This window comes from Ranitomeya variabilis, chromosome 5 (assembly GCF_051348905.1).
Source record: "Ranitomeya variabilis isolate aRanVar5 chromosome 5, aRanVar5.hap1, whole genome shotgun sequence".
NCBI lineage: Eukaryota > Metazoa > Chordata > Amphibia > Anura > Dendrobatidae > Ranitomeya > Ranitomeya variabilis.
Window position 1 is genome coordinate 266169821 of NC_135236.1, and position 23716 is coordinate 266193536.

Here is a 23716-nt window from a genome sequence, read left to right on the forward strand (position 1 = left end):
TTTCCCCATTATGTAGATAGGGGCAAAATTGTTTGGTGAATTGGAAAGCGCGGGGTTAAAATTTCACCTCACAACATAGCCTATGACGCTCTCGGGGTCCAGACGTGTGACTGTGCAAAAATTTGTGGCTGCAGCTGCGACGGTGCAGATGCCAATCCTGGACATTCACACATACACATACATACACGCACATTCAGCTTTATATATTAGATAACCACTGTGTGCCAGCAGAGATCTGCACTGGGCAGAACAGACAGGTAGTTGCTAACTACCTGCCTGTTAGTTCTTGGGCCCTTAGTAAAAACAGAAAAAATAATAAGTCCCTGATAATCCTTTTAAAGGGCCACTGTCACCCCCCTCCAGCCGTTATAAACTAAAAGAGCCACCTTGTGCAGCAGTAATGCTGCATTCTAACAAGGTGGCTCTTTTAGTTTTAGGTTCAAGTATACCCCAAATAAAGCGTTTTTATACTTAGCCACAATTCCTTTCTCTAGCCAGGTAGGCGGGTCCTCACTCCCCAGCTTGACCAGCTCCTCTGCCGTCACTCCAATCTTCCTGCGCTTTCGGCGCCGCCCCCTCAGCGCTGTTCGTTTCAAAACCGGCGCCTGCGCAGTGTACTGGTGTCCTGCGCAGTGTACTGGTGTCCTGCGCAGACGCAGTAAGCTCTGGCCGTCTGACGTCCCGGCCAGGCTTGCACACTGCGCCTGCGCGGGCATTGTGGCCGCCGGCCAGCCACCTTTAGAATCCCCGCCCCGCACTGTGCATAATGCCCCGCCCCCTCCTCCCTGGACATTACAATGGGGCAGCGGATGCGTTGAAAAACTGCATCCGCTGCCCCCGTTGTGGTTTTATTTCACACCGTGCGTCGGCCCGACGCACTGCGACGGGCCCGTACCGACGCTAGTGTGAAAGTAGCCTTAGATGCTGCTGTCAATCTCGGACAGTGTTATTTAAGCTGCGTCACATTCGGTATTGCAACGTCCGGTAACGTCTGATCTATGGAAATATGAAATGGATTTAACAAATTAGGTGATTATTGTAAAGAAAATAAAAATTGAAAAAGCCATTTCTCGGTTGCCACAGATCCATCAAAAAATCTATATAAAGTGATTACAACATTGTATCCCAAAATAGTATCATTAAAACAACGGATCAGCACGCATAAAAACAAGCTCAGGGAAATGGTGACATAAATAATAAACTAATTTATTTTAAAATACAAATTACAGAATTTTTTTTAAGCCATTCTAATAATAATTAAAAAACAAACTTGTATATATGTATTTTTTATGTAATAGTACCATCCTAAAAATCAGGTTGTCAGGTAATTTTTACTGCACGTTAAACACTTCTAAAAATTAAGCCCAAAAAACAATGGAAAAGAATGAAAGCTCAAAAACTAACAAATGGCTATGGCTGGAAGGTACTGTTGTCCAAGTAAAAGATGCAATCGTATTTACACCGGTCGGTCAGAAATGAGCTCTCATCTGCCTAATCTTTCACCTATGTAAAGTTGCCTTTCGACTTGGGCTATGGCCATTTTTATATATTTAGATTGATGAACTTGAAGTATTCTGCTGTATCCATTTAACAGATATTCTCAAATATAATGCCAATATATATAATGCTATCTACTTCCAAAAAGAAGTAACAAATAAAAAAATGTCCTCGTATAAATTATATTTTGTATTGTCTTAACCAAACTTCTGTTTGATTTCCATTAAATTCTATTTTTTGCTTCTAAGCAGTGCCCTAATCTCCAAATGCTTACCTATTGCTTTATATTTCATTTCTTTCCATAGACCTGCCAGGTGTGTCAGATGATGCTCCCTAACAAATGTAGTTATGGGGCTCACCAGCGCATTCACACCCACAAGTCTCCATACTGCTGCCCAGAATGTGGCGTCCTGTGTAGATCTGCTTATTTCCAAACCCATGTTAAGGAGAACTGCCTGCATTATACACGCAAAGTGGCTTTCCGGTAATGGTCATCATTCAATTTTATCCCAATTTTTCATGTTGAAATAGTGAACCCATCTCATCCTATGTGAAACCTGACCTCTACGTCGTACTGTAATCGGGTACCAGGTGTCCTTGATCTTCTTCAGTGACGATTGTGATGGTACATGAAACAAGTGTGGTATAAAAGGTTCTGTATTTAACAGGCGTTGTCCAACATGACCAACTTGTGATTGTTATAAAAAAAACAAAAACAAAACATTTTGCCTATCTTTTTATGTTAACTCATTAAAGGGGTTGTCCTCTAGTAGGACAACTCATTTCTCAATCTGAATGTTTGCCCCCCATGAAAATGAGAACCCCTATACTCCCCTCCGGCTTCGTCCCAGCAGTGTCTGCATTAGTGTTCGCAGGGCTCCCGTGTCTGTGTGTTGTGACACGTGAGCCCTGCGCCCTGTCCGTGGTGGTATCACTGTACCCTCCTTTGGACGTATTAGTAATCAAGAGGCAGTAAGAGGCACACGTCAATACCCGGCACTGCACCCGGTACTCGGATCGGAGCGTGCGGCCGCGTAGCAATGCATGCAGCCGCACGTTCTGCTCCTGAGTGCTGGATATTGACGTGCGAGACTCATCCGAGTTTTTCGCATGTGAGTATGAGCCCTAAACGGCAGCCGAGGTTCTCCTTTCCCCTTGGTTAGGCCTCTTTCACACTTCCGTCTTTCAGCTCCCGTCACAATCCGTCGTTTTTTGACAATGCAGGATCCTGCAAAAAAGTTTGCAGGATCCTGCATTTTCTCATAGACTTGTATTAGTGACGGATGGCCATCCGTTTCATCCGTCGTGCACTGGATCCTGCGTAAAAAAATTCAGATGAACGTTTTTTCTGCACGTCGGAAAATCGGTCAGCGACGCATCCAGCGATGCGTCGCTGCCTGTGAAAAGCAGGAATCCAGCGACGGGTCCCGCCTTTTCAAAGAGAGCATGCGTGGAAGAATTTCCCGTCAGGAAAATTCTCGCTCGCTCTTTCTCTTTCTCTTTCTGTTTTTACTATTGATGCTGCCTATGCAGCATCAATAGTAACAAGATATAATGTTAAAAATAATTTTAAAAAATAAATCGCAATATTCTCACCTACCGATGTTCCCGGCAGCTAGTGTTCCTTCCTAGTAACACATTGCGAAATCTCGCGAGACCGCGACTTTTTGCGAGATTTTGCAATGTGTTACTAGGAACGCTAGCTGCCGGGAGCATCGCTGCGTGGGAACGCCGGTAGGTGAGAATACTGCGATTTTTTTTTTTTTTTTTTAATTTTATTTTTTTAACCTGGTTTGTGTTGTGTATGCGTTTTCACAGCGGAAAACCGCTGCGTAGACGCATACACAACAGGTGCACATAGCCTCGACGGGTCCATCAGAAAGACAGGCCCAGTGCACACTATTTCCACAATCTGCACAAGTTCCGTCTTTCAACGTCTTGACGGTTCCTGTGCAGATTTGGAAGACGGAAGTGTGAAAGAAGCCTTACATATACATCTGAAGGAGGGGACTCTGACAACATGATTGATTGTAGGGTTCATATGTCATAATAAACACACACAAGCCCTGTGAACGTGAGTGTAGACAGTGTGGAAGCTACAGCGGAGGTGAGTGTTTTTATTTTCATGGGGGTAAACGCTCAGATCAAGAGAGGGTTGTCCTAGTAGTGGACAACCCCTTTCAGTTTGGAAAAATGCTGAGTGGAGGAACAATATGAATACTCATCAGCTAGGGTATATTTTATAAAGTGTTCCTAAAATCCTACCATCATTCTTTGAATGAACACTTACCGAGGCTGCACCCCTTGCCTAAGTGTGGATGAAGGGCACAATCAGCAATTTTTCATAAGCAATAACGTGTTCTCAGGAACTTTTTAATGTCCTCCCTTAAAAAATAGATAAAAAAGGCTCCTGTGTTCTGTATGGCTTTTAATTTGGCTTCTAAAATTCAGTTGTGAGCACGGCTGTTTACAGATTTAGTGACGTATAATGCAGCTTGTTGTCCATGTCGTTTTTTTTTTTTTTTTTTTTTTTTTTAAATAAATTGTGGACTTTCTTTCTTTTCAAGAGATGTAGTAATTTGAAAATAGGTACCGTAATCCATCAGATTGGTCCTATTGGAGCCAACAAGTAATCGTGATTGCCTATCCTGCTTATGATTATAGACCATTATGGAGCCAACTTGTAGTGTGCCAGATCTATTTGATGGGATATATTTTTCTTGCAAATGAGAAAAAACAAGTTACCATGCAATGGTATAACCTATGTATACATAATGTTGCACACAATAAAGGGTGTCTGTTGGCACAAACTGACAGTATAGATTAAGAATATAGAAAGGAATATAGCCCTGAAATAAATCCCATCTTAGTGTTCTCATCGCTGATTCTGCTCTGCAGGAACTGAAGTCTAATCAAATATGCTAATTGGGGTGCTCAGTGTACCCTCGGTGTAACCAAGAGGCTAGGTGCAATTTTCCGCCCACCGGTTTTGCATGCCTGCACTCATTCAATGAGATCATTGATTTTCCTTTAGCGAGCTTTTTCTGCAGAAAACTTAGACAAGCTAGTGCAGTCACTCCTATCCTCGTAGGAGATATGGCCTCCATACAAATCACATTTTTATTGTTGTAATCGTTGCCTCCATTCCTCAGAAACCAAAGTTTAATCACATACACTAATTAGGGAGTTTAGCGCAGGCTTGTGGCCAAGTTTTTACATGTTCTCACTACCCTCAATGGTGAGTGACCGGGTAGCGAGAAAACTCCCTAATTAGTGTATGTGATTAAATGTTGGTTTCTGAAGAATGGTGGCAACAATTCCAACAATAAGTGTGATTTGTATGCAGGCTATATCTCCTATAATGATATTTGCTTAGTTTATACTGTCAGTTTAGGCAGCAGGGTTGTTCTGAGGTCCACTAACCTATTTTGGAAGCCACTTCCAATGCTGAGATGGAACAGAATAGAAACCATAGATGGGAAGGCCTGACCCATGTTGCCCACTTTGTCCCAGCAAGTTGCTCAGTAAGAAACAAGTGACTGCTCAAGAGGGTAATATGCTTAAGACATACCGTAGTGCTTTTCTGTGAGAACATGGTTTTATAATGGTGACATTTTTTATACACTTTTATAAAAGGTTTTTTTTTCGTTATTACCGCTTGTTTAAACTGATGTAATTTTTCTCGCAGCGTAGCCAGTTACAATACTGATTCTCTTGTGCTACTCCTTTAGATGCATTCACTGTGGAGTCGTGTTTATGTCTCTGGGTTTGCTGAAAGGTCATATCCAGGACAAACATTGTGAGGTGTTCCACAAGTGCTCCTTCTGCCCCATGGCCTTCAAGAGCACAGAAAGTACAGCTGCTCATATCACTGCCCAGCATCCCACAGCAAGCCACAAGAATGCACAGTAAGTGGCCTTCCCAGTCCATAAATCATCTACAGGTTCCCAACTGTACACCTGATAATGTGTTTATAAACAATATGCATAATTATTTTGCCTTAAGGTACCTTCACACGAAACGACATTATAACGATATCGCTAGCGATCCGTGACGTTGCAGCGTCCTCGCTAGCGATATCGTTTAGTTTGACACGCAGCAGCGATCAGGATCCTGCTGTGATGTCGCTGGTCGCTGAATAAAGTCCAGAACTTTATTTGGTCGTCCGATCGCTGTGTATCGTTGTGTTTGACACCAAAAGCAACGATACCAGCGATGTTTTACACTGGTAACCAGGGTAAACATCGGGTAACTAAGCGCGGGGCCGCGCTTAGTAACCCGATGTTTACCCTGGTTACTAGCGTAAAATGTAAAAAAAACAGACAGCACATACTCACATTGCGTCCCCTGCAGTCTGCTTCCTCCTCTGACTCAGCGCCGCAAAGTGAAAGCAGCACAGCGGTGACGTCACCGCTCTGCTCTCACTGTACGGCGCTCAGTCAGTCAGGAAGTGGACGCAGGGGGACGTGAATGTAAGTATGTGCTGTTTGTTTTTTTTACATTTTACGCTGGTAACCAGGGTAAACATCGGGTTACTAAGCGCGGCCCTGCGCTTAGTTACCCGATGTTTACCCTGGTTACCAGGGGACCTCGGCATCGTTGGTCGCTGGAGAGCGGTCTGTGTGACAGCTCTCCAGCGACCAAACAGCGACGCTGCAGCGATCGACATCGTTGTCGCTATCGCTGCAGCGTCGCTTCGTGTGAAGGTACCTTTAGTTTCTGGTAATTGTAGCAAGTTAGCAGGCAGCATGTGATGTGTGCATATCTGGTACGATTGTGCAGAAGGGACTTGAGTAGTTGTAGTTTGAGTTTAGTTGAAGATCTAGATTTGCTAACCAAGAAACTTCTACTGTTTTTTACCATATGTTTTGCGTTGCAGAATAATCTACAAATGTTCGTGTGAGACTGTCTTCAATAAGAAGAGACTTCTGCACCAACATTTCTACCAGAATACAAACTCTCTGCTAGTCAGTGTCTTCAAGTGTCCAGAATGCCAGCTTGCTTACATGCAAAAACAGCTACTGGTGCAACATCTTAAGGTGAGGCGTGAAAATGAAATGCAAGTAACGCTTGTTCACATTTGTGTTGGAGGCTATGATCAAAGCAATGAATGTTACAGCGCAGTCTGGTGGACCCCATTATAAATCACTTGGGTTGATCAGGCTCGGGTGGAATGTGTCATATGACTGATCCAGCAATGTAATCTAGGTTGTTCAGATGGCTCTAATATACTTCCTACATGGTGGCCTGCCGCTCATCAGATAATTCATCACTAATCAAAAGTGCTTGCAGGATGCGTTTTTTCACCATTGACTAACCTTAGCGACGCATTTGCGACGCATTGCCACATGTCGCAACCGTCGCGCGATGGTTTTGCTGTGTTGTGGCGGACCGTCGGATGCAAAAAACGTTACATGTAACGTTTTTTGCTGCCGACGGACCACCATTTCCGACCGCCCATGCGCGGCCGGGACTCCGCTCCCACCTCCCCTCCCACCTCCCCGCACCTCACAATGGGGCGGCGGATGCGCTGGAAAAATGCATCCGCTGCCCCCGTTGTGCGGCGTATACAACGCTAGCGTCGGTAACCTCGGCTCGACGCACTGCGACGGGCCGAGCCCGACGCTAGTGTGAAAGAAGCCTAACTGATCTCTGACTGTGGCAGGGTGGAGGAGTATAACCTGTAACACAGTGCCAGATATCTGTACACAGAGAATTATTTATTCTCTGAAAAGTCTCCCAAGATTTGGGTTGTTTGTTCACCTTAGGCTATGCATGGTCAAATAACTTGTCTGATGACACAGGCACAGCAGCTTTACACTGAATTTGTGAGCAGCTTCCACACAACTTTTTTAACCTCTGAATGAAAAAATCTCATGAACATTGGATGTACATTCAACTCTATCTATTCTTACGGACTGTATCATGATGGTCATAATAGCCATCGTAGCAAGCAGAAAAAAGAGACATGCATATAGTCAGGGACCACCAGAGAAATTACAATATTTAGTATACAAAAAACGTTAAAAACCTTTAATAGAGGTATTTGAAATACACACCCATTGGTGGGATATAGTAACGCACCAAAATGTACATGTAGATAAAGGTGTTGAACAGACATAAATTACTCTGGCATCTGTGTAAGAAATCCATATCAATATTTTGGCACCAAATACACAGCCACACTCACTATAGATTTATAGAGGGCTTGCAAAGAATCCTCTCAATGTTCTTTGCGCCTAGTATACAAAACTGTTTATAGGATCTCTTTGACATACTATTTTTCAGAGTAATTTATGTATTTCCTGCATACATATCCTGCATGTCTATTGCTCCATTCCCTGACAGCAAGCAGCTTGAATGGTAAACATATCATTCATTCTCTGAACTGAAATATCCTGCATGTCTATTGCTCCATTCCCTGACAGCAAGCAGCTTGAATGGTTAACATATCATTCATTCTCTGAACTGAAATATCCTGCATGTCTATTGCTCCATTCCCTGACAGCAAGCAGCTTGAATGGTATCTGAGTCATTCTATCTTCGGCATTGAATCCTTCATATATCTATATATGTTAGCCATCTTATTATGCAATTGTTTGTGTTTATAGATATTTAACTCACTTCTGCTTGTCCTTATGCAGAGAGATCACATAACTGTTTCAAAGGGGTTTATGATCCATGTAGACCTGGACATTTGTTTATCTGATCACTACATTTATTGTGTCCTGCTGTCTCAACTGAGTTAGATTGATTGGTAACGAGAGGGGGAGGGAAAAAAAAAAAAAAGTGAGATCTAAGAGCTAGCCTTCTATAAATGTAGACATAGCTTGGGGATGCATTCGTGCAGGGGTGCATTCGTGCACTATTATTCGTGTACTTTTATTCAAAGTACTTTTTTCTAAGTATTCGGCAGTTATGACAGGGCAGGAGACAGGTAAGACAATCTAAATCTATTCCCTATTCACTCAAAACAGAACAAATACTCACCATATGTATTTGTATAATCTATATCCTGGCTGCTGCATTCACTCACATTCACCGCCCTTGCATAAACTCTTTACACTCCATCCATATCGGCCCCTCTGTCCTTGCCTCTCCTATGTATATGTCATGTCGGACGCTGTTCAGACCAGGTCGTCCGACAGACAGCGGTAATTCCGCTTTTGTCCACTATGCGCTCATTGGCGTTGGCTAGATTTTATCTAACTGGTCCGGGGTTAATTTACCTGGTGCTCGGATTGGAAGCTGGGCCATGCCCACTGCCTTTAAATAGTTCTCCTGAACATTGGGAGTCGCCGATTATAGCTTCTGTCTTGTGCGTGGTTATCTCGGTCTGGAGTGGTGAGCTAAGTAGTTGGAGTATCGTTGCTCGTGGTGTATTTCCCTTTGTCTTATTTTCTCCTTCCCATATTTGTATTTGTTTTGCCCTTTGCATTTATAGTGTATTCCTGAGTGACTGCGGCGTGGTGCTTATTTTTCCGTTATCCTTGTCTGTGCTAACTGTGGGTATTGGAGTGTGGTCTCTTAACTGGTGGTGGGGTTGAAACAGGAGATAGGGCGAGGGTGGAGGCCCAGACATGCACACCATCAGTGTATACTCTGGGAAGAGGGTTAGTCAGGGTTTCCCTAGTCTGAGGGAAATCGCAGGGGCCCGGGTTATTAGCTCTTTCCTACCTAGGTCTCCCGTGACATTATAATCGGCCAACATTATTTCCATGGATCCCATGATTTCCATAACCCGCCAGTTGGAGGCGCTGTCCCTACAGGTCACTGAGTTGAGGGGGGCAGTGCAGCAACAGGGACTAGCAGTATCTAATGTGCAAGCCGGAGTTACAGGTAAAATTGCTGAGCCTAAGTTTCCTTTGCCTGAAAAGTTTGCTGGGGAACGCAGTAAATTTCTTTCTTTTTGTGAAGCTTGCAAACTGTATTTCCGTATGCACCCGATCTCCTCCGGTAATGAGGCTCAGCGTGTGGGCCTGGTGTTGTCATTATTAAGCGAGGATCCCCAAGCATGGGCGTTTTCTTTGCCGTCTGATTCTGCTACATTTAACTCAGTGGAGAGTTTTTTTTCTGCTCTAGGACACATTTACGACGATCCGGACAGAATGGCTGTAGCAGAATCTAAGATACGCACTATTCGCCAGGGGGAGTGTGTTGCAGAGGATTACTGTTCTGAATTTCGCCGCTGGGCGGTCGACACACAGTGGAATGATCCCGCGCTGCGGAGTCACTTTATTCATGGAGTACCTGATAGGGTTAAAAAAGCCCTCCTGATGTACGAGACTCCTGCTTCACTAGATTCCGCTATGAGTCTTGTTGTCCTCATTGATCGCCTTTTGCGTCAGGGGGATCATGAGACGCCGCCTGTGGGAGAAGGTTTAGGTTCACGTGAGGTTGCTGCAGGTGAGCCCACGGAACCTATGCAAATCGCAGGGGTATCACATGTTAACAATCGAGCCCCTGTACTCAGGAAGCAGGGAGCCTGTTTTTACTGCGGTAAAACTGGTCATTTTATTAATATCTGTCCTCTGCTGTCAAAGAAAAACGCAACGGCGGAAAACTTCTAAGCTCAGAGGGTGTGGAGGAGTCCAATCTGAGCTTATGTATGTCATCCATGATTGTTTCTCAGTGCATGCTCCCTGCCAAAGTTGTTGTCGCTGGCAGAGAGCTGCCAATCACTGTTTTTGTGGATAGTGGTTCTGCCACAAATCTCATTGATGAGGAGTTTGCGCGCACTGCTGGTTTTAGGATCGAAAAACTGCCTCATCCTATCCGCGTGGTCACCATCAATTCTGCTCCTCTCCCACAGGGTGAGATTACTGAGTTTGTGGCTGAGGTTAAACGCCACATTGGGGTTCTTCATTTCGAGCAGGTTACATGTAAGGTGCTCAAGAGTCTTCCGGCACAATTGGTTCTGGGTTTTCCATGGTTGTCTACACACAACCCGGTTATTGACTGGAAAACTCAGGACATGATTCAGTGGAGTGATTTCTGTCAGGAGAATTGCTTGGCCACATGTGTTTCTGCTGTGACTTCAAGCGTTCCGGAGTCACTTCTGGATTTTGTGGATATGTTCTCTGAGAAGGGTTGTTCAGAGTTGCCACCGCATCGCTCCTATGACTGTACTATCAGGTTTAAACCAGGGGCCAAATTGCCTAAAGCAAGGATGTTTAACATCTCCGGTCCGGAGAGACAAGCGCTAAAGGATTACATTGCTGAAAGTTTGAGCAAAGGGCACATCAGGCCTTCATCCTCACCAGTGGCAGCAGGGTTCTTCTTCGTTAAGAAGAAAGATGGTGGACTACGGCCGTGTCTGGATTTCAGGGAGTTAAACCAGATTACGGTTCGTGATCCATACCCTATGCCATTGATACCGGATTTGTTCAACCAGGTGGCAGGTGCTAAGTGGTTTACCAAGCTTGACCTCAGGGGGGCGTACAACCTCATAAGAGTCCGTCAAGGTGATGAGTGGAAGACGGCTTTTAATACCCCTGAGGGTCATTTTGAAAATTTGGTGATGCCATTTGGGTTGACAAACGCACCTGCAGTGTTTCAACATTTCATAAATGATGTGTTCTCTCATGTTTTGGGGAAATTCGTTATTGTGTACCTAGATGACATCCTCATATATTCTTGCGACCGTGATACTCATTTAGATCATGTCAGGCAGGTGTTACAGCTTCTCAGAGAGAATAAGCTATATGCAAAACTGGAGAAATGTGTATTTTCGGTACAGGAGTGCCTTTATTGGGCTATATTGTGTCTGCTTCTGGTTTTAAAATGGACGCCGCTAAGGTGCAAGCGGTGTTGCATTGGTAACGGCCTGATAACCTAAAAGCTCTTCAGCGGTTCCTTGGGTTTTCTAACTACTATAGGAAGTTTATCAAGGATTTTTCTATCATTGCTAAACCGCTAACTGACATGACTAAAAAGGGTACCAATTTCTGAGGCTGCTGTGTGCGCATTTGAATCTCTTAAGAACAGGTTTGTTTCGGCTCCCATTCTTGTGCAGCCAGATGTATCAAAACCTTTTGTTGTAGAAGTCAATGCGTCTGAGGTTGGTGTGGGGGCGGTGCTGTCACAAGGCTCATCCTTGAGCGGTTTGCGTCCATGCGCCTATTTTTCCAAGAAACTGTCGCCCGCCGAACGTAACTACGATATCGGCAACAGAGAGTTGTTGGCAATCAAATTGGCCTTTGAGGAATGGCGACACTTCTTAGAGGGGTCGGTTCATCAGGTTACTGTTATTACCGACCATAAGAATTTGCTTTATTTGGAGTATGCCAAGCGTCTGTCTCCCAGGCAGGCTCGCTGGGCATTGTTTTTCACGCGGTTCAACTTTGTTGTCACTTACAGACCTGGTTCTAAAAACACTAAGGCGGATGCTTTGTCCAGGTGTTTTCCGGGGGGAGAGCCTCTGGAAGATCCAGTACCCATCCTCCAAAAGGGTGTTGTGGTTTCAGCTCTCACTACCGAGGTTGAGGCTGAGATTGCCGAGGCCCAGGAGGAGGTACCATCTGAGCTTCCCATCAACAAAACGTTTGTACCGCTTCATCTCCGCTTAAAGGTTTTGGCGGAGCATCATGATGCTGTCCTGGCTGGCCATCCAGGGGTTAGGGGTACCTTGGAGTTGGTGTCACGTCGGTTTTGGTGGCCCAAGATCCGACTGGACGTGGTCTCATACGTGTCAGCTTGCACCACGTGCGCTAGGACTAAGACGCCCCGCTCCCGTCCTGTTGGCACACTACTTCCTCTCGAGGTACCTAGTAAGCCACGGATGGAAATCTCCATGGATTTTATCACTGACTTGCCCTCCTCAGCTGGGAACACTGTCATCTTGGTGATTGTTGATCGGTTCTCAAAAATGTCGCACTTTGTGTCTTTGCCTTCGTTGCCTAACGCTAATACTCTGGCTCAGGTATTTGTGCAGGAGGTGGTCAGACTTCATGGGGTTCCGTCTGACATCGTTTCTGATAGGGGGTCTCAGTTTGTGGCAAAATTTTGGAAAGCATTTTGTTCATGGCTGGGGATCAAGTTGTCTCATTCTTCGGCGTTTCATCCTCAGTCAAATGGTCAGACCGAGCGTATGAACCAGAATTTGGAGCAGTACTTACGCTGCTTTCTTTCGGATAACCAGGAGGAGTGGTCGAAGTTCCTTCCTTTGGCTGAGTTTGCCATCAATAATCACCGCCAGGAGTCGTCTGGGGAGTCTCCGTTTTTTTGTGTTTACGGGCTTCATCCTCAATTTTGTACTTTGAGTCAGGGGGGCTCTTCCGGCGTCCCGGAGGAAGACCAGTTAGGAGCACAATTATCATCAGTCTGGAGGAGAGTGAAACAGCGCCTGTTGAGTGTGGGTGCTAGGTACAAACGTGTGGCTGACAGTAGGCGTGTGCCAGGTCCGGACCTGAGTGTGGATGACTGGGTGTGGTTATCCACAAAAAACATAAGACTCAGAATACCATCCCTTAAATTGGGTCCACGGTTTATTGGTCCATTTAGGGTCGCCGCTGTCACTAACCCAGTAGCGTACTAGTTGGAGCTTCCTACGGTGTATAAAATACACAACGTGTTCCACAGATCGTTGTTAAAGAAGGTTGTGGGTCTTGTGGACGCAACACCAATGCCTTCTCCAGTCTTGGTGGATGGTAATTTGGAATTTGAAGTCTCCAAGGTGGTTGACTCTCGTATAGTGCGCCACACTTTACAGTACTTGGTACACTGGCGTGGTTATGGGCCTGAGGAGAGGTCCTGGGTACCAGCCTCGGACGTTCATGCGGATCGGCTGGTCAGGTTGTTTCACCGCCGCCATCCGGACAAGCCGGGTCCTATAAGCCGTGAGGGCCCTGGGGTCCCTCGTAGAGGGCGGGGTACTGTCTTGTCGGACGCTGTTCAGACCAGGTTGTCCGACAGACAGCGGTAATTCCGCTTTTGTCCACTATGCGCTCATTGGCGTCGGCTAGATCTTATCTAGCTGGTCCGGAGTTAATTTACCTGGTGCTCGGATTGGAAGCTGGGCCATGCCCACTGCCTTTAAATAGTTCTCCTGAACATTGGGCGTCGCTGATTATAGCTTCTGTCTTGTGCGTGTTTATCTCGGTCTGGAGTGGTGAGCTAAGTAGTTGGAGTATCATTGCTGGTGGTGTATTTCCCTTTGTCTTATTTTCTCATTCCCATATTTGTATTTGTTTTGCCCTTTGCATTTATAGTGTATTCCTGAGTGACTGCGGCGTGGTGCTTATTTTTCCGTTATCCTTGTCTGTGCTAACTGTGGGTATTGGAGTGTGGTCTCTTAACTGGTGGTGGGGTTGAAACAGGAGATAGGGCGAGGGTGGAGGCCCAGACATGCACACCATCAGTGTAAACTCTGGGAGAGGGTCAGTCAGGGTTTCCCTAGTCTGAGGGAAATCGCAGGGGCCCGGGTTATTAGCTCTTTCCTACCTAGGTCTCCAGTGACAGTATAGCACTCATGCTCTGTTCACATTGCTTAACAACGCAGATCCATTCAGTTCCACCATCCAACACAAGAGACGCTCTCACAAATCACTTAACCATCTGCTCACTCTTTCTATTCTCCTTCTCCTAGTCGCTGGAGACCTCTCTCCCAACCCCGGCCCCCCATGTTATAGCCAGTCAAACCTCCCAATTGCTACACCCAGAAATCCCTCTAACCTTATTAATATTCCATGCATGCCTTCGGTCTCTTTCAATTGTGCCCTTTGGAATTCTCGCTCTGTGTGTAATAAACTCTCCTTCATTCATGACTTCTTCCTTTCTGATTCTCTTAATCTCCTGGCTCTTACTGAAACCTGGATCCAGCAGTCAGACACCACCGCTGCTGCTGCTCTTTCATGTGGTGGACTACACTTTTCTCATACCCCAAGATCAGACAACCGAGCAGGTGGAGGCGTTGGTCTGCTCCTTTCACCCAAATGTACCTTCCAAGTTATCCTCCAAGTACCCTCACTTGTATTCCCTTCCTTTGAGGTCCATGCTGTCAGACTCTACGTCCCCTTCTCCATGCGAGTGGCGGTGGTCTATCGTCCTCCCGGCCCCTCTCATCAGTTCCTGGATCAGTTTGCCACCTGGCTTCCACACTTTCTCTCCTGTGACACCCCCACCCTTATCATGGGTGATTTCAACATCCCCATTGCTTCTCCTCTCTCCCCATCTGCTTCTCACCTTTTATCTCTAACCTCCTCTTTCGGCCTCTCGCAGCATACTAACTCTCCCAACGCATGAAGATGGAAACTCCCTTGACCTGGTCTTCTCCCGGCTTTGCTCAGTGGATGACTTCACAAACTCCCGTCTCCCGCTCTCTGACCACAACCTTCTTTCATTCTCTATCAAGAACTGCCATCCCGCTCAGGTCACCCCCACTTTCCACACTTATAGAAACATACAGGCCATTAACACCCAGAAACGTATGAAGAACTTGCAGTCCTCATTGGCCCTAATCTTCTCCATCTCATGTCCAGATTCTGCTCTGAAGCATTACAATGAAACCCTGCAAAGTGCCCTGGATGAAGCTGCACCTCCTATACATAGAATAACTCTGCACAGACGGCGACAACCGTGGCACACGCTGCAAACACATTTCCTGCAGCAGTGCTCCAGGTGCGCCGAATGTCTGTGGAGAAAATCTAATCTAACCGAAGATTTCATCCATTATAAGTTCATGCTAAAAACATACAACTCTGCCCTTCACCTCTCCAAACAAACCTATTTCAACACCCTCATCACCTCACTGTCAAATAACCCTAAACGTCTCTTTGACACTTTCCAGTCCCTACTCAACCCAAGAGAGCAGGCCCCAACCACAGATCTCCACGCTGACAATCTGGCCAATTACTTCAAAGAAAAAATTGACCACATTCGACAGGAAATCATCTCCCAATCTCTTCATACCATGCACTGTCCTCCCTCCCCCACTGCATCTAGTTCACTCTCTGACTTTGAACCAGTTACAGAAGAAGTAGTAAGCAGGCTCCTTGCATCTTCTCGCCCGACCACTTGCACCAGTGACCGCATTCCGTCACATCTCCTCCAGTCCCTTTCCCCGGCTGTCACCTCTCACCTAACAAAAATATTCAACCTTTCCCTCACTTCCGGTATTTTTCCCTCCTCATTTAAGCATGCCATCATACATCCATTACTTAAAAAACCCTCCCTCGACCAAAATTGTGCCGCTAATTATAGACCTGTCTCTAATCTTCCCTTCATCTCTAAACTCTCGAACGCCTGGTCCATTCCCGTCTTACCCGCTATCTCTCAGATAACTCTCTTCTCAACCCTCTTCAATCTGGCTTCCGTTCTTTACACTCTACTGAAACTGCCCTCACTAAAGTCTCTAATGACCTACTAACAGCTAAATCTAATGGTCACTACTCCATGCTAATTCTCTTGGATCTCTCTGCAGCATTCGATACTGTGGATCATCAGCTCCTCCTCACTATGCTCCGCTCCATCGGCCTCAAGGACACCGTTCTCTCTTGGTTCTCCTCCTATCTATCTGACCGATCCTTCACTGTATGTTTTGCTGGTTCCTCCTCCTCTCACCTTCCCCTTACTGTTGGGGTTCCTCAAGGATCAGTCCTAGGCCCCCTCCTCTCCTCTTTGTATACCACCCCTATTGGTCAAACAATCAGTAGATTTGGTTTCCAGTACCATCTCTATGCTGACGACACCCAATTATACACTTCTGCTTCTGTTATCACACCGGCCTTTTTAGAAAACACCAGTGATTGTCTTACCGCTGTCTCTAACATCATGTCCTCCCTCTATCTGAAACTGAACCTGTCAAAAACTGAACTCCTCGTGTTCTCTCCCTCTACTAACCTACCTTTGCCTGACATTGCCAACTCTGTGTGCGGTTCCACCAGTACTCCAAAGCAACATGCCTGCTGCCTTGGGGTCATCCTTGATTCCGAGCTTTCATTCACCCCCCACATCCGATCACTGGCTCGCTCTTCTTATCTGCATCTCAAAAATATTTCTAGAATTCGCCCCTTTCTTACTTTCGACTCTGCAAAAACTCTTACTGTCTCACTTATTCATTCTCGTCTGGACTATTGTAACTCTCTACTAATCGGCCTCCCTCTTACCAAACTCTCCCCGCTCCAATCTGTCCTGAATGCTGCTGCCAGGATCATATTCCTCACCAACCGCTACACCGATGCCTCTACCTTGTGCCAGTCATTACACTGGCTACCCATCCACTCCAGAATCCAGTACAAAACTACTGCCCTCATCCACAAAGCACTCCATGGTTCAGCACCATCCTACATCTCCTCTCTGGTCTCAGTCTACCACCCTACCCGTGCCCTCCACTCCACTAATGACCTCAGGTTAGCATCCTCAATAATCAGAACCTCCCACTCCCGTCTCCAAGACTTTACACGTGCTGCGCCGATTCTTTGGAATGCACTACCTAGGTTAATACGATTAATCCCCAATCCCCACAGTTTTAAGCGTGCCCTAAAAACTCATTTGTTCAGACTGGCCTACTGCCTCAATGCATTAACCTAACTATCCCTGTGTGGCCTATTAAAAAAAAAAAAAAAAAACCAACATAATCAGGTTCCTCGCATCATGTTCTCATACACTTTATGCAGTTAATAGCACTCTGTGTCTGTACTGCTACATACTTGGGCTGTTAACTGGTTCATGCAGCCTTACATGAACACCCGATCCTTACACTATGGCTGGTCCAAATAACTAAAGCAATTGTTACCACCCACCTCTCGTGTCTCCCCTTTTCCTCATAGTTTGTAAGCTTGCGAGCAGGGCCCTCATTCCTCCTGGTATCTGTTTTGAACTGTGATTTCTGTTATGCTGTAATGTCTATTGCTGTACAAGTCCCCTCTATAAGTTGTAAAGCGCTGCGGAATATGTTGGCGCTATATAAATAAAAATTATTATTATTATTTGAAATGCCTCTTTTAAGTGTTTTTAAAGTTTTTTGGCTTTTTGTATACTCTAAATATTGTAATTTCTGTGGTGGTCCCTGACTATATGCATGTTTCTTTTTTTTTTCTTCTTGCTACAATGTGTTGACATGCTTCAGGTTGATCCGTCCAACTGTTGATGGTGCCCTCCTACTTCTGTTTTTGCATGTGTCCAAATAGCCATCGTGCTACAATAAGTCTGCACCGTTGAAAGACTATGTACACTTTTTCAATGATGCTATTCATTTGCTGCTTAAGAGAAATGTGTCACCAGGTGTTTGCCACCTAATCTGAGAGCAGTATAATGTACAGTGACCCTGATTCCAGTTATGTCACTTACTGGGCTGCTTATTGTAGCTTACATAAAATCATTGTTTTCTCAGCAGATTATCACTAGAGAACTAATAAACCTGCCATGTAGTCCTCTATATTCATGATCTTTGTATAACCCTGCCCCCACCACTGATTGGCAGCTTTCTGCCTAGGCAGTGTACACAGAAATCTGCCAATTAGTGCGGTAGGCGGGGTTATACAGAGCTCAGCATTCACAGAACAGATAGATCTGCAATAGATAAAACCAGTGATTTTATCAAAACTACAGGAAGCATCCCGGTAAGTGATACATCACTGTGTTCAGGTTCTCTGCCCCCACATCTTGCTGTTCTCCAATGGGTTAAGAAAAACATGTTGTCAGATTCCTTTTAACCCCTTCATGACTGGAGGTATTTTTGGCTTTGCGTTTTTATTTTTTGCTACCCTTCTTCCCAGAGCCATAACTTTTTTATTTTTCTGTCAATATGGCCATGTGAGGGCTTTTTTGAAAGACAAGTTGTACTTTTGAACGACACCATTGGTTTTAACATATTGTGACCTGGAAAAAGGGGAAAAAAATGCAAGTGTGGTGAAATTGCAAAAAAAAAAAGTGCACAGTTGTTTTTTGTTTTGCTTTTTTACTAGGTTCATTAAATGCTAAAACTGACCTGCCAATATGAACTTGTAATGACCTGGAGAATCATGGACACCAATCATGTCTAGGTTTTTTGTTATCTAAGTGGTGAAAAATTCCAAACTTTATTAAAAAAAAGCCATTTTCTGATACCCATAGCGTCTCCATTTTTTGTTATCTCGGGTTGGGTGAGGGCTCATTTTTTGTGCGCCGAGCTGACGTTTTTAATTATACCATTTTGGTGTAGGTACGATCTTTTGATCGCCTGTTATTGTATTTTAATGCAATGTTGTGGCGACCAAAAACGTAATTCTGGGGTTACGACCTTTTCTGACTAAGCCATTTAGCGATCAGGTTAATCCTTTTTTCTCTATCGCCTCTCATCGGGGGACACAGTAACCATGGGTGTATGCTGCTGCCACTAGGAGGCTGACACTATGCACAAAAAAAGTTAGCTCCTCCTCTGCAGTGTACACCCCACCGACTGGCATTATACTCTTCAGTTTAGCTTAGTGTCACGGGACATCACCGTTTCTTGCGCTTTGCGGTGCTCCAGGAACATTTTCAGTTCGTCGCCCTGCCGTTCGGTCTTGCAACCGCCCCAAGAGTTTTCACGAAGATCATGGCGGCGCTGATGGCCATCTTGAGGGTCAGAGGTCTGGTTCTGTTTCCATACCTCGATGACATCCTCATCAAGGCTCCGTCCTTTTCTCAGGCTCACAAAAGTCTGTCCATCGTTCTCGACACCCTAACCCGTTTCGGGTGGCTGGTCAACCGGAAGAAGTCCTGCCTTATTCCTTCTCAGCGCATCATCTTTCTGGGCATGCTCTTCGACACTCGTCAGACCAAAGTCTTCCTTCCCGAAGACAAGAGATCCATCCTTCGTCGGGACATACGCTTGCTCCAGGGCCCTCGGCCTCCCTCCCTGCGATCGGCCATGAAGGTTCTGGGGAGGATGGTAGCAACATTAGAAGCGATTCCCTTTGCCCAATTTCATTCGCGGCCCCTTCAGCAAGCTGTTCTGTCCCAGTGAGACAGGTCTGTCTTCTCCCTGGATCGTCCGATCCGACTCTCTTCCCGGGTCAAACGGTCCCTCAACTGGTGGCTGACATCACCTCTCATTTCCCAGGGCAGGTCTTTTCTTCCAGTTCACTGGCAGGTGGTGACGACGGACGCCAGCCTGCTCGGCTGGGGTGCGGTGTTTTGCCACCTGACGGTTCAGGGCCGTTGGTCAGCGCAGGAGTCAACTCTGCCGATCAATGTCCTCGAGATTCGGGCCATCGTTCTGTCCCTCCGCCACTGGGAAAGGATTCTTGGGGGCCTACCAATCCGAATCCAGATGGACAACGCCACGGCTGTGGCTTACCGCAACCACCAGGGGGGGACTCGGAGCTCCTTGGCCCTTGCCGATGTATCCAAGATCCTCCTCTGGGCAGAGGCAACGGTTCCGGTGATATCCGCGGTGCATATGCCCGGCGTGGACAATTGGGCCGCCGACTTCCTCAGCCGCGAGGGTCTCGCGGCAGGAGAATGGTCATTGCACCAGGAAGTCTTTCATCAGATTTGTCTTCGGTGGGGGACTCCGGACGTGGACCTCACAGCGTCTCGAATGAACAGGAAGGTTCCTCAGTTCGTCTCCAGGTCTCGCAATCCTCTTGCAGTGGGCGTCGACGCTCTGGCCATTCCTTGGTCACAGTTCGCGCTGCCCTACTTGTTCTCACCCCTTCCCTTGCTTCCCAAACTGTTGAAAAAGATCAAGGCGGAAGGGGTGCCGGTCATTCTGATCACCCCGGATTGGCCCAGGAGACCTTGGTTCGCGGAGATCGTCAACCTTCTCGCAGACGCCCCCTGGCGCCTTCCAGACAGACCCGATTTGCTTTCTCGGTCCGATCTGCCACCCGAATTCTCGGTCGCTCAGTTTAACAATGTGGCTGTTGAGACCTTAGTTCTAAGCGCTTCCGGCCTTTCGGACCGGGTGATTCACACCATGATCCAGGCTCGGAAGCCTTCGTCTTCCAGGATCTACTACCGTACCTGGAAGGCCTACTTCCGTTGGTGCGAGTCCAACCACGTTCCATCTTTGTCCTTTTCCCTGCCTTCCATCTTGGCCTTCCTTCAGGCAGGACTGGATTCGGGCCTTGCTCTTAGTTCCCTAAAGGGCCGGATTTCTGCGCTCTCCATCCTTTTTCAGAAGACTTTATCTTCTCGGCCACAGGTTAAGACCTTCCTTCAAGGAGCAGCCCATGCTGTCCCTCCGCATAGCGCCCCGGTGGATTAATGGGATTTAAATCTGGTCCTGGACGTTCTGAGGGTTTCCCCCTTTAAGCCTCTCAGGGAGATTCCCCTGTCAGTTCTTTCGTGGAAGGTGGCCTTTCTTGTGGCCGTCACTTCTATCCGCCGTTTTTCCGAGTCGGCGGCCCTCTTGCTGACCTCCGTTCTTGGTCATTCACCAGGACAAGGTGGTCCTCAGGCCTCCACCTTCCTTCCTTCCTAAGGTGGTTTCCACCTTCCACCTCAACGAGGACATCGTTCTACCTTCTTTTTGTCCAGCTCCGACTCATCCTCCGGAGCGATCGTTAAACAAGCTGGACCTCGTCAGGGCAGTAAGGATCTACCTGGATAGAACATCCGCTTTCCAGAAGACGGATTCTTTTTTCGTCATTCCTGATGGCACGTGTAGAGGCATACCAGCTTCTAAAGCGACTATTACTCGCTGGATCAAAACGGCAATTCTGGAGGTTTACCGGGTCAAGAACAGAGTGCCCCCTCCTGGGATTAAGGCTCACTCTACCCGGGCAGTCGGCGCCTCCTGGGCGGTGCACCACAGGGCTTCCGCCCTACAGCTTTGCAAAGCGGCAACCTGGTCTTCCATCCACACGTTCGCAAAATTTTACAAGGTCCATACCTACGCTTCGGCGGATGCCAGCCTAGGCAGAAGGATATTGCAGGCAGCAGTGGCGAGTCCTCTGACCTGATGGAAGTCTGTTTTTCCCACCCCAGGGACTGCTTTGGGATGTCCCATGGTTCCTGTGTCCCCCAGTGAGAGGCGATAGAGAAAACAGAATTTTTGGTTGTTTACCGTAAAATCTGTTTCTCTGAGCCTCCATTGGGGGACACAGCTCCCTCCCATGTTAGTTTTCGCTGTTCTGTGTTCTATGACTGTTCTCATGTTTACAGTTCTCATGTTTGTGGTTATGTTTCAACCTTACTGTTTTTCTCCTACTGCTTTCTCACTAACTGAAGAGTATAATGCCAGTCGGTGGGGTGTACACTGCAGAGGAGGAGCTAACTTTTTTTGTGCATAGTGTCAGCCTCCTAGTGGCAGCAGCATACACCCATGGTTCCTGTGTCCCCCAATGGAGGCTCCGAGAAACAGATTTTACGGTAAGCAACCAAAAATCCTCTGTTTTTTTTGTTTGTTTTTTTTGATCGGACAAATCTAAACGCGATACCAGATATATGTATGTTTGATTTTTTTTTTTTTTTCATCTTGAATGGGGCGAAAGGAGGGTGATTTGAAAATATATATATTTATTTAAACCTTTTTTTTTTCACTTTTGGCATGCTTCAATAGTCTCCAAGGGAGACTGGAAGCTGCCATAACCCGATCGGCTCTGCTACATATAGGCGATGGTCAGATCGCGTGCATGTAGCAGAATACCTCACTTGCTGTGATCGTCGACCACCGGGTGGCGCTCATAGCAATTCAGCAGTGACAACCATAGAGGTCTTCAGGGTCACCGATGGGCGATTCCTCCCGCGGCTGTTAGTGGCACATGCCAGCCGATCAGATCAGCTGTCATGTGCCGGAAAAGGTGCGGGCTCATCTCCGGTACCCACACCAAATAGGGGGAGGCGTCCAATGATGAATAGATCCGTCATTGGTCCTTAAGGGGTTAAATACAAAATTGGGTAATATTTTAGATAGTCCTTCTTGCATTGTTGCCTATGTTTTCCTGTGTTGACACAAATGCTGACAGTGCACACCTTCTGGCTGACATGGTTTTCTTGTTTATAAAGAGCCTGCTCTCTCTGTGCGGCCCCTTTCACAGCTGAGTCTACAAGAGGTAGGGGAATCACACATTCTGTGTCTGTGTAGAGAGGCAGATCTCGTGACCGAGCCTGCATCAGGAGGGCGAGAGATCAAACGCACCCATCTGTGCCATCAAGTGGGAGAGAAGACTACACAGAGGCCTTATTAGAAGGGTTAAGCAGTAGGGGGATGAGGCTGTGCTATCACACTGCAGATAAATGCATAAAAGTTTCCAAACCTTATATTACAGTGGCTGAAAATAAATGCAGGAATGAAGATTGCAACTTTTTGATTTTGGCTAACAACTAACCTGGAAAATAACATTCTTCATTGTTATAGTGGCCCATATCCTTCAGGCAGTTAAGGACCGCCTGCTGTGTATAATCTGTGACCTGTCCAAATCCTTAAAGGGGTAGTTTAGATTGAAAAAATAAAATCTGAAGAATCCTATTAGTCACACAGACATGTCAGATAAGCTCCTAAATCCCCTTCCACCTAAACTTTTATTTATGCTAACTGTAGTTATAGAAAAGAAAAGCTAACAAGCCAGTATAAAAAAAAAATCACTGATACACTGAATAGATAATACTTGTTAGATCGGTGTGGATTCCAGGAGACCAATGTCGCCATACTCCCTTCGCCACAAGTTGGAAGCCAGGAGGTATGGGGTTATGTATACATTCCAGACACCACATAAAACCCATTAATAAAAAAGTCACACTGACATTTCAGAGAAGAACCACAAAGATCAGTAAGTTTTTTTTATATATATATATATATATATATATATCTCCAATAAATACATTTCTTTAAATAAAAAACAAACAAACAGAAGTACACATATTTAGTGTCGCCGCGTCCGTAATGACCGGACCTATAAAACTGTCCCACTAGTTAACCCCTTCAGTGAACACCATAAAAAAGGCAAAAAACAATGCTTTATGATACCGCCGAACAAAAAGTGGAATAACACGCAATCAAAAAGACGGATAAAAATAAACCTGGTACCGCCGAAAACGTCATCTGTCCCACAAAAAACGAGCCGCCATACAGCGTCATCAGCTAAAAAATAAAAAAAATTTGCCCTCAGAATAAAGCGATGCAAAAATAATTATTTTTTCTATAAAATAGTTTTTATTGTATAAAAACACCAAAACATAAAAAAATGATATAAATGAGGTATCGCTGTAATCGTTCTGATCCGAAGAATAAAACTGCTCTATCAATTTTACCAAACGTGGAACGGTATAAACTCACCCCTCCCCCAAATGAAATTCATGAATTGCTGGGTTT

The 23716-nt window shown here is 45.9% G+C and overlaps 1 protein-coding gene across 3 annotated transcripts in view; it reads left to right on the forward strand.

Annotated features, from left to right (window-relative positions):
* The window catches only part of ZNF592 (zinc finger protein 592), a 91657-nt gene that overhangs the window by 33111 nt on the left and 34830 nt on the right, over nucleotides 1-23716 (forward strand). For all 3 annotated transcript variants that reach the window (XM_077264223.1, XM_077264224.1, XM_077264225.1), the window contains exons 4-6: nucleotides 1803-1981; nucleotides 5229-5405; nucleotides 6377-6536. In XM_077264223.1, the coding sequence (XP_077120338.1) occupies nucleotides 1803-1981; nucleotides 5229-5405; nucleotides 6377-6536 (516 nt within the window). The remainder of the gene's footprint in view (nucleotides 1-1802; nucleotides 1982-5228; nucleotides 5406-6376; nucleotides 6537-23716) is intronic.